Source organism: Crocuta crocuta, unplaced genomic scaffold, assembly GCF_008692635.1.
Source record: "Crocuta crocuta isolate KB4526 unplaced genomic scaffold, BGI_CrCroc_1.0 scaffold6, whole genome shotgun sequence".
Classification (NCBI taxonomy): Eukaryota; Metazoa; Chordata; class Mammalia; order Carnivora; family Hyaenidae; genus Crocuta; species Crocuta crocuta.
The window spans coordinates 11070969-11088937 of NW_027531917.1; the positions used below are offsets into that span (position 1 = coordinate 11070969).

Consider the following 17969-nt stretch of genomic DNA (forward strand, 5'->3'; position numbering starts at 1 on the left):
TTTTTTTTCACTGAAGTTAATAAAAAGGTAAATGTTATCTTTTAACATTGATGTCTTGAATCACTATTCTAAGAATGTGTTTTCTGGAGATTTTTAAGATAAGATAGAGGTTTTACAACATTTTATTGTCCCATTTTCCTTTTAATATTGTTTTTATTTTTCAAAACTAAGTAATAAAATGTTAAATTTTGAAATTGAATGTTGAATTTTCTCTGGCTTAAGTTGTTTGCCCTTAGATTTTTTTTCCAGAAATATTTAGAGTTAAAACAAAAGATATCCCGGCTATCATGAAATTGAAAGAACAACTTGATGTTCCATGTTAATCTTCTTGTCTTTAAGCTATATTTCTGTATAATTCACACAGTGAGATTACTGGGTAGCCTTGGATGGGTTGTATTAGACAGCATATCAATTTTGTCATTTTTATCATTTAAAAATAAGGTGTGTGTATGTGTGCACGCGCACACATAATATTTTTAAATTCCAAATGTAGATTGGACCAAAGTGTATTCAGATTTTTTTTGTATGTGCCAGGATGTCAGAATTAACATCATCCAAATATTAGTACCATTAAGCCCAAGGTCACCATGGAGTGTTAACATCTGATGCTTCTAAATTGCCTCTACTAACCTGAAAAGTAATATGGCATGGGAATAGTTTGTGCACAGTTTTTTCATAATGCTTTTTCATCAAACAAGTGTGTCTGTGATTAAGTACTCATAGGCAAAAAGTCATGTAATGAAAAAAATTTACATACATATGAAAAAAGCATATTGATTCCCAGGCATGAAACAAAGCATATCATCTGTTTCTTTGTATTAAGATTATTTCTTAACAAGATACCAAATAGTGGTTTTGAAGTGTAGACTTCTCCATAAACATATTTTCTCTTCAGTATTGTTTCATTTACTTGTAAAATGCAACACTGTTTTTGAAAAAGGCTGCATAGATCTCTGCAAACTTTATATTAATCTCAGGAGACATAACAGGACTGGGAAAATAATAAGTTGCTTCTAATTTTATTTTTCCCTGAGGCATTTTAAAGCTTTGTTCAGCACATTTGGAGCACACTTTTAAAAATAGATTTCCACTTTCATTGATATGTGCTCACTAATTATAATACAATAATTCATAAATAGGGTAGTATTTTGGGTAAGGAATTTGTTCATCATCCACATTGTATGTGCATATCCAAAATGCTTAAACATCTATAAAATGAAATTGGGTACAAATATATATAAATGAAAGGAAATAAAAGAAAAGCATCCAGGAAAATGGCATAGTTTTGATATTTTAATGGGGGATTTTCATTAGGGGAACTTGCTATCTCTGTCACACACTTCTGGGTTGGGTTTCACAATTTTCACGATGGGTTTGTGGCCCCACCAGAAGATGAAAGTTATGACCAGAATGAAGGGTTTGGTGCCAAAGATTGAGTCTGTGACAGCAAAGTGGCAGAAAAGTGCCATCCTGGAGCTGGCAGAGCTGTGCTGTATAATATAAGGAGGCTCTATAAACTTTTTGTGTGGGTTTTAATTTTAAACATTGACAGCTAGCACTGTGGGTGTTGACAGAATATTCTACAAATGGCCATCATTTAAGGCAAATTGAATTTTCTTCTCACAGCTTTCACAACTTTCTTTGTTGGTCATTAGCACCCACTCTTCATATGTCAAAGGAAGACAGCTCTGAAATAAAATATATTTGCCCTCATGCCAGGAAGTTTGACTTTAAGTGCTATTTTCTGATAGATGTGATCGTGGCAAAACAAAGCCATTCAATTAAGTTTGTCTGGACTGTTTGAAGACTTGAAGAACAATACGTGCTTCCATCCTCTCCCTTTAGGAGAATATGATTGTTTTATTTCCCCAAGGGTTTTGAGATCCTTGGAGATTCTGCGGAGACAGACTTGAATGTGAGACAACGAATAGCTGTCTGTCCATAGAATGGACAGCGTGAATGATGGTAGACCTGCTGTAGGGCTGAGGGGGAGAGAGCCCACGTTTGCAGTGCTAGTGGCACAGCCTTTAGGGGACTTAAAGGAAACATGTGAACATCATGTTGATATCCTAAGTATGTTAGTCAAATCACGCATACTGTGGTTGGTTCAAGTTACATAATCTTTCTTCTGAGGTAAGAAAACTATGTCCTGGACATTTATGAAGTGAGAACATGGATGTCAGACTTGTGAATACTTTTATTTCAGAGTACTCTTAGGATATTCTTCATTTAATGAAAAGATCTAGCTAGGCTCTTTTGTGTAGAACCCTGTATGAAAATAGTGTTCCACATGCATGACTAATGTGCTAGGCAACCTTATCTTCATCTATAGATAGACATCATAGGCCACTTCACAGAATGATAGAAGTATAGGGCGAGAAGATATTTGGAATTTTCATTCACATACCTCATATGGAAGAAACTGAGCCACAGAGAGATCAACAGATCCCTGTGAGGTCATAAAATCAGATAAAGTAATTCCTAGGTGCTAGCTCTCTGGCTGAGCTCTCTAGACTCCCAGTCTGGTGCCTGCTCTTTTACACCACACAGTACAGAGCAGACTATGGCTGGAGGGATGGATCTTTCCAGTCACAGATCTGACTATATCATTCCCTAGATTAAAACCCTTCAAAGCTTACTGGCACCTTCTCATGATAGCATCCACATTCGTTACATGGCTCGCAAGGTCATACCCATCTGGGTCTTTCTTGGACCCAGTCTGACTTTTTAGTCTAATTTTTTTGCCACCTTCTACCCACAGAATTCTTTCCTCATGTTACTGTGTGTGTGTGTGTGTGTGTGTGTATGAGTGTCTAATTTTTGGCCCTTTTATCATGTATGTTTTTGCCTAAACCACCCTTCCCTACCTCTTCACAAAGCTAGCCCTCCCCACCTTTCCAACTGATCTTTTCTTAGGCTGCTTCTGTGCCCTCTCTCTGTGCCTTCCTTTATGAGAGTCCCTACCAGGTCACACTGCACGTGTTTATTTATTTATGTGTTCCCTGCTAGACTGTGATTAAGAGTGATATCTCTCTGGTCATCCCTGATCTCTCTATGCTTGGTATATAGTAGGTCATCTATAAATAAGTTAGGATGATTGAGTGGAGAAATTTAACTGAAGGCAACAGTTGGGGAGGGTTTCCCCTCTTTATCTCTAAGTGCTTTTATTTATATTCCCTCTCCCCCCAAACACCTCCTCAAATCTATTATCCATGCTTGAATCTCCTCTACTTATAATCTCCACAGAATGATGACCAGATTCTAGATATTGGTGTTGCAATCATACCCTCTTGTGGCATAGTTATGAAGAGTGCCAGCCACTGAGGCAGGCTACCTATCTTCAAAGCCCAATTTCCTACTTGCTAGATGTGAAGTCTTGGTCTTCTTCCCTGTCTCAATTTCCATATCTCTAAAATGGGGACAATAACAATAACTACCTCATAGGGTTGGAGTGAGGCTCCAGTAAGATTATCCATGAAAAGCCCCTGGACTAGGATTGGGCATTTGGTCACTGTCATTAAATATTAACAGCTATTATCTTGAAAGAAAATGAGTGTTGGTGAGCATAATAAAGTGTGATCTTCCATTTATTACTTTCAGCATTAAAATGTTCAGTTCAAATGAAAATTGTATTTGCATGTATAAGAAGTTTGGTAAACATCATTTCCAACCTCCTGAATCACATATATGGCATAAACTTTCTTTACCTGCGATGCATGTACCTGTGACCTGTGTTCAGACCTGGTGGTAGCAAGCTGCCCCATAGGAAATGAAGCTTTTAAGTCTCATGCTTGCAAACCTCAGCCTAGACCATGACTGCATAAGCTAAGCAAACAAGGGGTGTGAGGCACTCATTCAGCACCTTGAACCGTGTGCATTGACTTGGTATGGGAGTTCAGAGGCTTACCTGGTATCAATTTACCTCTGTGTGGGGAGAAGAGTGCATACTAATTAGCCTGCTTGTAAAATATTGGACAAGTAGAGGCAAGTCTATCCTAGAACTGAATCTTATGTAAATAATTTTTCTGTCTTCTCAGACAGCTCAGCTCTCTCAAGCCAGCGGAATAGTTTCCCGACTTCCTTTTGGACAAGCTCTTACCAGCCCCCACCTGCACCCTGCTTGGGGGGTGTTCATCCTGAATTCCAGGTCACTGCACCCCCTGGCACCTTTACCGCAGCTGACCCTAGCCCCTGGCCAGGACACGGCCTGCATCAGACTGGCCCAGCCCCTCCCCCACCTGCATCCGAGCCCTGGCACTATCCTTTGGCATCTCAGGTGAGCCCATCCTACAGCCACATGCATGACATGTACATGCGGCACCACCCCCATGCCCACATGCATCACCGCCACCATCACCACCACCACCATCCTTCTGCTGGCTCTGCCCTGGATCCATCCTATGGGCCCCTGCTGATGCCATCAGTGCGCACGGCCAGGATTCCTGCTCCCCAGTGTGACATCACAAAGACAGATCCGACTACAGTCACCACTGCTACCTCAGCGTGGGCCGGAGCCTTTCATGGAACCGTGGACTTAGTGCCAAGTGTGGGGTTTGAAACAGGTGAGCTGGAGACTTTCCTCCTTTCTACAAAATAGAAGGGAATGTAAGGGAAAAAGCAGAAAAATACGGAGGATGGTTTTTTAAATACTTTGCAATATTTTTCTCTCCTGTGTAACACTAAGCTTTGCCAACGTGTTTATGGAGCTAACTACTTTGCAGAAATTTCTCCATTCCTGAGGAACTGGTAGGACTGGACTGAGAGAGGTCTCAGAACTTTCTCCTATTTCTTAAACTAGTGATCTGTTCCTTTGAACTGGAATCTCTCGTGCCTTATGTTTACAAAGAAGTGAGCACATTCTTTAAATCTCCTCTGTCTCTGTGCTCCATACCGTGTAGAATGCCTAATAGAATTCAGAAAGAGTGTGCTTTGGTAACTTTTCCGTCTGTGTCTGTCCTTTTTGTCAGGTCTTATTGATTTGTAAAACAAACTGCTTTCTGGAATATAACACATGGAATACAATCATAGTCTTTTGAAAAGAGTTAGGGAACATATTTTAAAGGAATACATTTCCCTTGTCTTTCCAACCCACCCCTACCCTTCCTTCCTTTATCTTCTTCTCTTCCTTCTCCCTTTCTTTCTCTCTCCCTGTTTTAAATAACAAAGGACTTAAGAAGACTACTATAAAGTTTATATTCAACAGATTTCAGTAAAATTGGTAAGGAGCATTCAGCTCCTCTCTGGAATTCACTAGTTCTTAAGGAGGTGTGTGAAGTTTGTCTTGGTTTTTAGACTAGATGACTCATATTAATAGTATTAATAGTTCTGAGTTCACAGAACTCACAAGTATTAGAGGCAAAAAATACAAAGCAAGTCATTGATTGCATCCATGGAGTTTACTTACATCCCAAAGCCATCCGCCTCTACCTCCAGTCCCAGGTTCTTTTCCTGGACTGTCCAGACGTTTAAAGAAACTCACTCTTTTCTTAGTTTTTCTAGTTTTACTATTCTTAGTGTGCAAGATCTTTCATCAGAATGCGGGTTCACAGCAGAGAACTTCCCAGAGTAATATATGCCTACCATCAAGTTGCATTAAGCCTTACATAAGTGAACATTCTTATCTTGGTTAACTGGTTCTCTGGTGAGTTTTGAGTGTTGGTTATTGCTTAAGCACACAGTTTAGCTTCTTATTAAGTCCCTGGGTTTTCTTTTTTTTTATTTTAGAGAAAAAGAGAGCATGTGCAAGTGAGAAAGGGGGCAGAGGGAGAGAGAGAATATTTTTTAAAAAATTTTTAATATTTATTTACTTTTGAGAGAGAGAGACACCACTAGCAGGGAAGGGGCAGAGAGAGAGGGAAACACAAAATCTGAATCAGGCTCCAGGCTCTGAGCTGTCAGCACAGAGCCCCATGTGCAGCTTGAACTCGTGACTGTTGAGATCATGACCTGAGCCGAAGTCAGACACTTAACCTACTGAGCCACCCAGGTGCCCTGAAAGAGGGAAGGAGGGAGGAACAGAGGGAGAGAGAAAGAGAGAGGGAGAAAATTTTAAGCAGGCCCTGCACTGAGCATGAAGTCCCATGCAGAGCTCAATCTGATCCCACAACCCTGGAATCATGATCTAAACTAAAATCAAGAGTCAGATGCTCAACCAACTGAGCCACCCAGGTGCCCCTCAAGCTGCTTTTCTAAAAAAGTATCAGGGGACTTGATTCTGTCTCTCTAGGAGAAGAGAATATGGTCGGGCTAATCATCTCATTCTTTCTTTGCCACATACTAACAGAACGAAGGCAGCTCTTAAGTTATTTGATGCCTGGGGCTAGATCTGATTAAGTCCCAGTCTGGTAACTGCCATCATGGACAGCCAGTCTGTGGAGATTCTTCCCTATCTCATTTCTGGGGTACTGTGTGACCAAAGCAAACAATGCTCTTCGCAGGCATAGAATCCTAGTAAGTCTGGGCTGCTGTAACATAATGCCACATACTGGGTGGCTCAAACAGCATACATTTACTTCTCACAGTTCTGGATGCTGGTAAGTCTGAGATCAAGGAGCCAACACATTCATTGTCTGGTGGGCCTATATCCTGGTTCATAGACACTGTCTTCTCAATGTGTCCTCACACGGTAGAAGAGACAAGGGAATTCTCTGGGATCTCATTTATAAGGGCACTAATCCCATTACAGAAGGCTCTGCCTTCATGACATAATCACTTCCCTAAAAATATCTTGCCTCCCCATACCATCACTTTGGGGTTAGGATTTAACATGTGAACTTCAGGAGGGTCACAAACATTCAGTCTATATGCATCCTTTCTGTGCATTCCATAACATAAAGGGGAAAGGGGACACGATTGCCTGTTGTTCTCTGTTTCTAATTCTCTGTCATCCGTTACCTACTTTTGCACTCCTTATTTTTGGTATGAGCTTTATTCACCTACTAATTGTTCAGAATTTTGACTTGAAACACTCTCCTTGGGATCAAAAGCCATCCTACCTTTTGGAAGTGAAGGAGAGAGGATTTTTGGTTTTTATCTGAAAAACCTACAGTGCACCCATTTAGGTATAATAATGTAATAGTTCTTAATACTTACTGAATTAATATTCAGTAAGATAATGTGAATAAACATTTATTGGATACCTAGTTCATAAGGTCTTGCCAGAGGCACTTTGTTTATATTATTACTTTTAATTCTTAAACCAAATCTGACTGGTAGTTTCTAGATCCATTAACAATAAGGAAACAAGACTGAGTTTTCCTATTTGAAAACTGCTTTTTAAGTCTAAAATCCCCAACCTAGATTTGAACTAAGACCTTCCCCAAGTCTAAGGAGTTGCCAGGGTAGCATCTCTCTGTAAATATAGATAAATTAGATGATTAATTAAGACTGTTAATAGTTACTAATGAGGAATGAAGATTTACCTATTGGGAGTATATAGTGTTATTCTTTTCATTGTGGTTTAGGATAATACTCATAATTTATATCTGTCCCATAGTTTTGAAAACAAAGACAAAGGAATAAAGCAGATAAAGACCACATCATTTACGTAATCATTGACAAATTGGAGATCCTCGATTAGGTTTACTTCTACAATTGGACTTCTAGTATCCTCATCAACATTTAGATCCTGGGAGATAGAATCCTAGGAAAAATAGACTTCAGAGAAGATTCCCTTAGACCCACCTCTTCCTTGTCACATAGTTTGAAGCCTCGTTACTCTAAGAAGAGACTGGTGGCTGCTCAAAATTGCCTTGAGAAGCATAGTTTGAGGCATGAAGCAGGGTGCTTGCCCTGCAAAGGACAGTAGCGGGAAGGGCACGCAGCAGTCTGCATGGATTTTGGCCCAGAAAATGAGACAGTGGGAGGGGCTGAACTTTATGTACTCACTTTCTTCTCCTAAACTCAGGAGTCATATCAAATATCACATCTGTCTTCCTTTGGGAAGAGTTAGAGAGGAGTGTTTTAGGTCAGTTTCTCTGAGAAACAGACTCTTAGATGCAGATTTGATTGGAGACAATTTGTGCAGTGGTGTTCTCAGGAAGACATCTGTGTGATGAGAGAGTTGGGCAAGAGAAGTCTCACTGTGATTAAATTCAGTGGGACTTAGTGGATTGTGTAAAGATCTCTGGAGTTGGGGTGATACTTTTTAATTGTATTCCCTTAAGTTCAAATGAATGGGCTTCAATATATCTGCATTGACCAGTTATTGGATGTGTTTGTCTCTGAAAAGGAGACATGACATTAGGCAAGGTGGCTTTGTTCTACTGAAGGCAGTTCCCAAGTCTCAGCATGGAATGGGAGGGACCTGATGGCCCACAAAAGTAGCCAGTGCAGGAGGACACGTAAAGGAAGTGGCTACACTTCCACTTTTCTAACTACTTAAAAAGAACAAAAGTTTCCATGTGATAGCTCCAAGCTAAAAAGATAGGACAACTGAAAAGAATGCAAATTGGGGCCCTCTATATAAATCTATACAAAATTGACTGGACCAGGTAGCCCAAAAGAGTGGCTTAGCTCAGAACTAAGCATCAATGCTGGGTGGTTTCTGAGAAGTTGAGGGAAGATCTTGTATTCAGGTGAGACAGGTATGAAACTTCTTGAAATTCAGGTACCCAGGCCACCAAAATGGAGGTCATTTTCACATTCTGTTAGGGGGGGAAATAAATTAATCCAACTATTTTGAGAGCAATTTGGTGAAGCATATAACATTTTCATCAATAAATGTTTGATAATTTTAGGTGCATATTTATTTTATAGCTATTTAAATAAATTAAGGAAATCTGAAAGGTTGAAAATGATATGTTTAGTGACCAAGAAAGTTTTGAAGTATCATGTATGGTATAATACAAGAGTCTGCAAAGTCTTTCCGTAAAGGGCCTGATAGAAATATTCAATGCTTTACAAGGTCACACTATCTCTATTGCTACTACTCAACTCTGCCTTGACAGTGTAGAAGCAGCCACAGTCTTACTTAGATAAATGAAGATGACCGTCCCCAAAAAACTTCACTGATGAACACTGAAATTTGAATTTTATGTGTCATGAAATGCCACCCTTCTTTTTTTATTCCCTTCTTTCTCCAAAATGTAAAAATGTAAATCCCATTTTCCATTCATATTATATATATATAATATTATATATATACTATATACTATATATTATANATAAACAGACAGTGAGACTGTCAGCTATAGTTTGCTGACCTCTAGTATAGTTCCATTTGTGTAGTTTTTACCCATCTGCACCCTCACATATGCATGTGTGTGCCTCCACTCCCTCAAGAAAAATTATCTGGAAGTATATATCACAACTTTTAATGGTCATTGGTCCTGGTAATTAGCGTGTGGCCTGAGCTTTGAAGCTAGACTTCCTGGTTTTATAAGTCCAGCTCTATCACTTAATTAACTATAGGAATTTGTACAAATTACCGAACTCCCTTGGTGTCTCAGTTTATCTTTAAAGATGCTTCATTGGGTTGTATTGAGGATTAAATAAATTAATGAAGTAAAACATTTACAAATGTGCTCTGCAGATAATAGGTGCTCTATACATTTTAGCTATACAAGTGAAGGTGATCAGATCCTCACATACTGTAGGTTTAAAAAATATTATTGATGGGGTGCCTGGCTGACTCAGCCAGTGGAGCATGTGACTCTTGTTCTCAGAGTTGTGAGTTTGAGCCCCATGTTGGGTGTAGAGATTACTTAAAAAGTAAAATCTTGAAAAACACATTATTGAGCTATATTTCACATATCATACACTTTACCATTTGAAAGTACAATTCAATGGTTTTAGCATGTTCATGATGTGTTTAATATATTCATGATCCCCACTATCTAACTCCAAAACATTTCCATCACCTCAACAAAAAACCTCTATATCTTAGGGATATAAAATATATCCTCAACATATATTCCTTCTTCCCTCTTTCCCTGGGCAACCACTAATCTACTTTCTGCCTCTATGGATTTTTCTACTTTGGACATTTCATATAAATAAAATGTCCTTTTGTGTCTGCCTTCTTTCACTTAGACTGTGTTTCCTAGATTCATCGTGTAGTACAAATCAGAACTTCATTTCCTTTTTAGGAGTAGATGTTATTCCATTGTATAGCTATAGCACATTTCGTTTATCCATTTGCTTGTTGGTTTGTTTCTCCTTTTGGGCTGACGTGACTCATGCTGCTCCTAGCATTCACGTACGAGTTTTTGTGTAAATGGATAGTCTCAGTTCTCTTGGGTATGTTCATAGGGGTGAAATTATGGGATTGAGAGAGCTTCACATTTTATATATACTTCTGTATTTCTTGATTTCATTTTATTGTGATACAACATATTATTAGATACATACATGTAAATAAAAGGATATCTCTATCATGCTCAGATTGTTTTATGAAGATATTAAGTAAATTCTGTTCTAGTATTCACCTTCCAGTGGCCATAGCCATACAATTCATTTCACTGAAATGTTGTCATTCTCATTTCCTGTTATTGCCAATAATTGACTTAATGTAAAATATACAATGTAAGACATTCTGGCCAATTTGAGTTAATTTTGCAAGTACAGATTTGTTCATGAGGCCTTTTTCTGAAATACAAAGTTGACTTTATTTATAAATGCCACTTCATCCACTAGATTTAAATTTACCAAAAGGAAAAAGTGTCATGCTTTGTGGTATGACTTCTTCTCTATAAACACAAGCTGCTCATGGCTTGAGACTGTTTTCATCTGCAGATCCACAGATTTATTTTTCTTAGGATCCCTCATGTTATTTTAGCTACAATTTTGTTACAAATTTATTTTTTACTTTGAGGAATGCCATAATAACTCAATATAAAATATACATAAACAGCTTTTTGCTAAAATACATTTAAGTAGCCTAACAAAACAAACCAATAATTCTGTGCTATAACACAGATTTGGGAAATCTGGCTCTAAAAGGGAGTTAATATGTGTTGATGTGTCTTCTGGCTTCTTAAAAAATGTGTCATGTAAAGCATTAGCCATACATTTGCATGAGTAAATGAGGAAATCATGACGATTCTGCGCCAAAGTAGGATTATAGCCAGATATTAAACAGTATCTGGTTTATGTCTAACTAATGAGCATATCTTCAGATATCAAGTGAAATCGAGATCATGTATTATAGAATAGGACATTGGCTCTTACTAGACAGAAAAACAAACTACAGAGCTACTAATTCAAAAAACAACTTGCTGTGATATTTTGCATAAGCACAAGAAGCTATGCTTCTAATATTCTCTCAGATGTTAGAAAAACTGGATTATTTCTGAAAATACTTTAATAATAATGGCTTTGATAAGCCTGTGAATAAAATGACCCTGTTAAGAAACTTGGAAAAAAATTCTTTGAGAACTTAAATTTTGATAACAGATAGGGAGCACTGGGTACCAATGGGAAAGTTAGGAATATACAAATGTCCTTTTCATCTATTTTTTTTCTCTCCATAGACACTTGGTGTCTGGTAATATTACAAAAGAATCAACATATTCTTTTAATTTTTTCATTGGATAAGGTCTGTATACTACATTGTTAAAAATTGGGTTTAATTTGAATCTTCTAATCTGATATTTTGTGACAGGACCTCATTCACAAATGGCAAAAATTATATTTTAAAGCAATTTAAGTTATTATTGCTCAAAAATTTTATACAGTGATCTCTTTGAAATAGGCTAATCAAACACTGTCAGCTGTTAAGACAATGGTGGTCAGTCTTGTTCAATACTATATGGATGCTTTACATTGCAATCCAGTAGTAGAAGCATACATATCTTTGTTTTATCAAATACAGGATATAAAAGGCAGGATGAAAAGTAGCTCGTGAACTAGAGCAGCAAATGGAGAGGCAGTTTATCTCCATGAAAGAGAGATGGACATCAAGTTACCACTTGCTTTTCCATTCAACCTGTAAGTTTGCCATCTCTCTAGATTCCATCTCAAGACCTGTGCTTTCTTGTAAGTGGTCTGGTGCTGACAAGCCTGAGCAACAAAGACTGTGATTGCATGAAAGTCTCATACTAAACTATTTTAACAACCCCTTGTAAAATGTTGCTAATTTTTGAATTTCACTGGGGACATCAAAGGGATTAACATCATGGAGCTTTATATCCAGTGACCTCTTGGAAATTATTTCTGTAAAAATAGACATTTACCAAAAAAAAAAAAAAAATTAAAGGAAACCAATAGTTATCAACCCAGTGCAGTTGGATATTTACTTGATATAATAATGCTCCAATTCCAGGCTTTACAATGAGAGAGAAATGTGGCAAGCTTAGAAAGAAATCAATAGAAAGCTGTAGTAATGATTGACAGGATAGTATTATTTATATAAAATATCAAGCCACTAAGGTAATTTTTATTCTAGAGAAGAGGGGCCATCAAAGTAACGTATATGGTGGTGCTCAACTAAAAACAGTTTCCTTCCTCTCCTCTTCACATCTTCTCATGGAGCATATATATTCTAAATTCTGATGGGTATAGGGTTAGTGATTCATTGAAGCCTTTCCTGACATTGTTAGTAATTTTTATAAGTGATGAGGAAATTAAGAAATTTGCTTTAATATAGAATAAGCACGGAAGCTTACTTCTAATCATATGATTTCAGCAGGTAGACATATTAAATGACATATTATATAGAAGCCAGCCCATGGGACTATGTGATTTTTCATTGGCAATTGTGCTATTCAATAAAGATTTATAGATTTCTGGACTCTTATCTTGAGGGCATTACCTCAATTAGGATAGTTAAGATGTCACAAATCAATAGTTGCAGTTTAAAAAAAACTATGTTAGGATGTTTTTTGAACTAATACTTTCTCTGGACTTTTTTAAAGTTTATTATGATTTTGTAATAATAAAGAGTCTAGTACTTAACAACCAATTGCTTAACACTTTCTGCAAACCTTTTTATTTTTCTTTGGCATAAGTCATAATCCTGTTTTCCACCGAGAGGAAAAAAAAACCATCAAAGGTATGTTAAAATATTTATGCACTCTTGAATGGTGTTGGTTGCATAGGGCACATGTCCAGAATGACAATTTCGTGACCAGAAGGGTAATGGAAACCATCTTTGAGATGCATGCAAAATGCCAGGAGATCCTAGCCAGAGAATGAGATCTGCATGAAAAGTAACTGGATGGTGAATCAGAGGGAGAAATGCATTCCAGAGCACTGCTGTCAGTTTCAAGTATCCATGGCTGGATACTGTAGAGTCTTAATGAATTTCCCCTGCTTTCCCAGACCCATGTAGATCTTGCACATGCTGTCTTCTATGCCTTCATCCATAGAATGGTTCCATAATGTCACAATGCTGAAGCATGAGGGATTTTGTCTCACGGATCCTCCTTCTACTGTATAGAACAAGTGCAGGAGCCTTCTGAGAAGATTCCAAATGTTTCAGGATTATTTGCACAACAATACAAGTAGTAGTGTGTGTGCGTGAAAGAGAAAGAGACAAAAGCAGATGAGAGATATTGATCTTATTAATAATTTACTTGCACCCCTAATCATTTAGGGGATCATAAAAATAATGGTCAGGACAGAGAACAAGAACTTTAATCTTTGCAGAATTGTAGAAATGTGTGTCTAGAGATGTGTATGGGAAAAGCAGAGAAGCAAAAAATAAATTCTATATGTCACCACTTAGCTGCATTATGTTGAGCAAGTTTCAAAACGTTTATGTTCCTCCTCTTCCTTATATTGAGAATGGAGGTAATACTTCCTACTCTGCCATCCCTGGGAGATTCCAATGAACTGCTGCACATGGTTGTGTTTTCTAGATGGTACACTTGAGGGAGAACTAAAGCTCTCATTATTCTTACTAAATACATACATGCATGTCAAACACAGAAAATCATGCTGGAGATGTGAGACATCATAATAATTGGGATGCAAGCCTTAAATGCCCCTGTCACTTCCTGACTTTATCTACCTTAATTTGTTTCTGTTCTTGAAGAATAGCTATGATGTTTGCTGGAGCTAAATTTCCTAATACTGCTGTTTGCTACTATTGACTATACAATGAAAACTGGGTGCTTTTGTATTGGTTGAACAGACAATGGGAGCGATGTGATAAAGAATCAAGAAGAAAAGAATTTTTGAAGGAGTATCAGGATGTGCATCTTCAAGACATTTTTAAGCATAGTTTTATTCTTTTTTCTGTTTAAAACATTCTGCTATGTGAGATGAGAGGACACTAAAAAACAGACCCCTTTCCCTTGGGTTTAAGTACGTTGAGATATGTATCCTTATCACTCATATAGATCACAAGGAAATTTTATGTGCAGAATGAGACAAGGTATCATTAGACTCACCCAAACTTCATTAATACATGCTAATCTTTAAAAGCTGTGAGCTAAAGATTGATTCATTTTCCATTCCAGTATTAATTTGTCAGCAAGTTTATATTTATTGCTATATAAACTGGGTAGCACCTCTTGCTTTCTGAAATATCTTCCTAAAAACTGAAAGCAAAATTAGGCAATGACATTATTTTTTGACTGTTGTCTTAAAGGAGCCTTCATCAACTAGCAATGGTTAGCAGTTGTAGTTTTCAATCTACACCATGTCTTCCCAAGGGAAACTTAGGTGCTTATCTAAGAGGGGAACTGTAGAGGTTGAAAACACTCCCAGGATAATCTAGTGTGACTCTGAATGGAGAAGGTGGAGAAGCACTCAAAGCATTAAAAGTCCTGTTTCAGGGTCAGTGTATTTGTATTCACAAATTATCTTTTCACTAATGCTTTACTGTTTCTCATATCACATATAGGGGTGCATCTAAAAGAAACAACTCGAATGAAGAAGTCTGTTTTAGAACTTGTTCCCAGACAATTTTGCATCAGTTTTCAAATAGGCTGCAAAGACTGCAAAAATTCTATATGGCCTGTGGAATTTACAGATTCTTTTTATTCCCTTCCAGGCTGTCTAACTATTCTCTTATTGTTCTATTTATCAACAATATAAGGTTTCACAAACATTTCTCTGTAGCCAACATGTTGTGAATTCCTTGGCAAACATATGACCAAAAAAAGTCTTATGAGACACTGCCCTTAAGAGGCCAAATGTGCCGATCCTTATTTGGAAATAGCCTGATACATTAATTGTATTTACCTTCATAATTTTTGTCAACTATAAGCATGTGTTATAATGCTTATTTTCATGGTTGCTTTGCTTGAGCAATATCAAGCAATGTTTATCATCTTCATAATCTTTGAAAGTCTGTTTATGTTTGCTTGGATTGGACAGCCTTTTCTGGAAAATGTCAGAATAAGCTTGTGTTTATATCACATATAAGTAAGATGAAAAATTACTTATGTCAATGTAGAATTGATTGATATGCAACATATCTCATTCTTACCAAATATTTTCCAATATGTTTTGCTTTAATGGAGAGATTGATTACTTAAATGGACAGAAAAATACATTTGTATTTCTGTTATTCTCAAGTAACTTTTTAATTTTTGCGGTCTTTAAATAACTCCTACTCCTGTGTTGGTGTTGTGTCCCTAATTATGTTTTTATGGGTAAGCAATGGATCCAGATTAGCTCTTCCTCTGGTTGATTATCTATTTTCTGGATCATAAAGCTGTCACTGCATAACCTAGAAACCTCTTTAAAGATGCATGTTTGGCTGCATTTGTTATCCAACAGATGTCTGGATAGTTAGAATCTCTAGAGTATTATAACTTGTGGTTTCAGTTACAATAAGTGATCCAAGCAGTTTTTGGTCTTTCTCCTCTCTAGCTCTGGGAGAAAATCTGTAGAAGAAATTACAGAGGGTATTCTATTTCACTCTTCCCCACTCTTGCTTTTCCTTTATTCTTTGTCTCTCGTCTTCAAAGTTTGTGTGTGCTTTTTTTTTCTTTAATATCTGCCTTAGGAATTGGTAAGCAGTGTCTATATTACGTATTGCATCTCCTAGTCCCTGGTTTCTCTCACCTAAGAAGTTACCAAATTGATATTCAAATTTGGCACATAGTAAGTTGCCACCATGATCAAAAACTGCCTAACTCTGTAATTTATATTTTATATTTGTCCACAAGGTCAATTTTAAAATGACTGGTTCAGACATGGAATACCATATCCTGATGGTTTAAGTACTTGCCAAGTTTCCTTCCAGCTGATCATTTTAACCTACACAAGTCTAGGAAGTGAATGTCGCTAAAGGCAAAGGCTAGAGATTCTGTGTACAGGAGAATTTGTGGTTTTGGAGGGACGAAGATTCTCAGAGGACAGCCAGGCTCACGGGGCTTGCAGTCTCCGTCTTGAAAAACAGGAGCGGTGGGAAACACCTGGGCACTGAACTGCTTGTCAACCTGCAGTGATCGCCTCCGGTGTGCAGGTGCTCTGTTTCTTACAAAAACGCAGTAAATTATGGTCTACTAGGTTCAGTGGGTTTAGATTTCTACTCCTCTTTTGAATCTGAACTTAAAGATATTTTGGCAAGTTTAGACAGTTTTCACCTCATTGTTTCTGACAGTACAATTACATGGAAATTTTTAAGTCAATTCTAAATGTGCCTTGAGAAAACATCTTTATCCACAGAAAAACATTCCTCTGCTAATAAATTATTTCACTACCATAGTTAAGTATCTTTTACCATTGTTTTTGTGTGCAAGGGTTGTAATGATAAGATAATTGTAATTCAAGTGTCATAATAAATTTAGTCTTTGGTCTGGTTCAAGAATACATTTTGCTTGTGATGACTTTAAAAAGAATTACCGTCCAACACTGAAGTGCTATCTATGAAAATATTTAGTGCTCATCAAACTGGCAAAAATATTTGTAAAATATGAGAAAAATAATTCTTATATACGTACAATACAAAAAGCACTTAGAAATAAATACACTGCTTTCTTAAATGCACAGAAAGTTAGCCAAAGATAAAACACAGAGAAAGGAATGCTATATTTGCATAATGTTTACCTTCACTAATATGAAAATAAATGCAAATTGAATATTTTTAATAGATACTTTTAGTCTATAATAATGATAATAAGTAGTAACATATAATATGAATATTGGTGCAAACTTGCTGAAATATGTAGTACCCACAATGAAATAGGTGTGTACATATATATACTTAGGTTCAGCAATTATATAATCATATTTTCAGGAGTTTATCTTCCAAAATGATCACATAAGTAACAAGTATATTTGTACATGTGTATTCAAATGATATACATTTATAGAGAATTGGGTAATTTATATTACAGGGTAGAACGAATATTATAAATCCCTCCAGAGAGGTTGATCTACATGTACTCACATGGAATGGTTTCCAAGATAATATTGCTAGTTAAATAATCATGTTATAGCACAGTATAAATAGTGATGTGAGTATGTACGTACATCCAAAGTATGCTTGGTGAGTTTTTTGGTAACAAGGGATATTGTGTAGAACTTATACTTTCTAAACATTCTGTAACTTGGTATTAAACAAGAGATCTGTGATGTTTTGAAATTTGAAAAGAGGAGGTTTTTAAAAAGAATGAAGGGAGGTATTTATGGTGGTTAAACATGACCTAAATATTTACCTGAAATGAAATTATAGTTCCTGAATTGGATAGCCCTAACCCTTATTTTTTTTCCCCCACTTTGTGTTTCTTCTACTCTGTGTTTCCCATACTTGGTGTTAAGGTGCTATCTCCACGTAGATCTTACTTAGAAATTCTTAACTAGCATTTAAAATGATTGCCCTGGGGCTCAGACAAACAAATGCAGCTGTATAATCATTACCAGTGATAATGTTATAAAGGAGGAGAAGATAGTATGACTGTCTCTTGCATCAGTTTGTGATCATTTGTCACTGTGTCAGTGTTAGATGTCAAGTTGGTAAAGGTTGGATATTTTGATACAGTATCCAACACAGGATATATTTATATTTGTATTTATAATAAATATGACTTATCTTTATTAAAGCAAGGATAAAGCAGGGGATTGATTTTCTT

The 17969-nt window shown here is 36.9% G+C and overlaps 1 protein-coding gene across 6 annotated transcripts in view; it reads left to right on the plus strand.

The window, feature by feature from the left end:
- Positions 1-17969, plus strand: part of VGLL3 (vestigial like family member 3) — a 149830-nt gene that overhangs the window by 120643 nt on the left and 11218 nt on the right. For 5 of the 6 annotated variants that reach the window (XM_077774873.1, XM_077774874.1, XM_077774878.1 and 2 more), the window contains exon 3: positions 4038-4562. In XM_077774873.1, coding sequence (XP_077630999.1) covers positions 4038-4562 — 525 coding nt within the window. Of the gene's footprint in view, positions 1-4037; positions 4563-11812; positions 11929-17969 lie in introns of all 6 variants that reach the window. The other variant, XR_013337743.1, reaches the window with a different exon arrangement.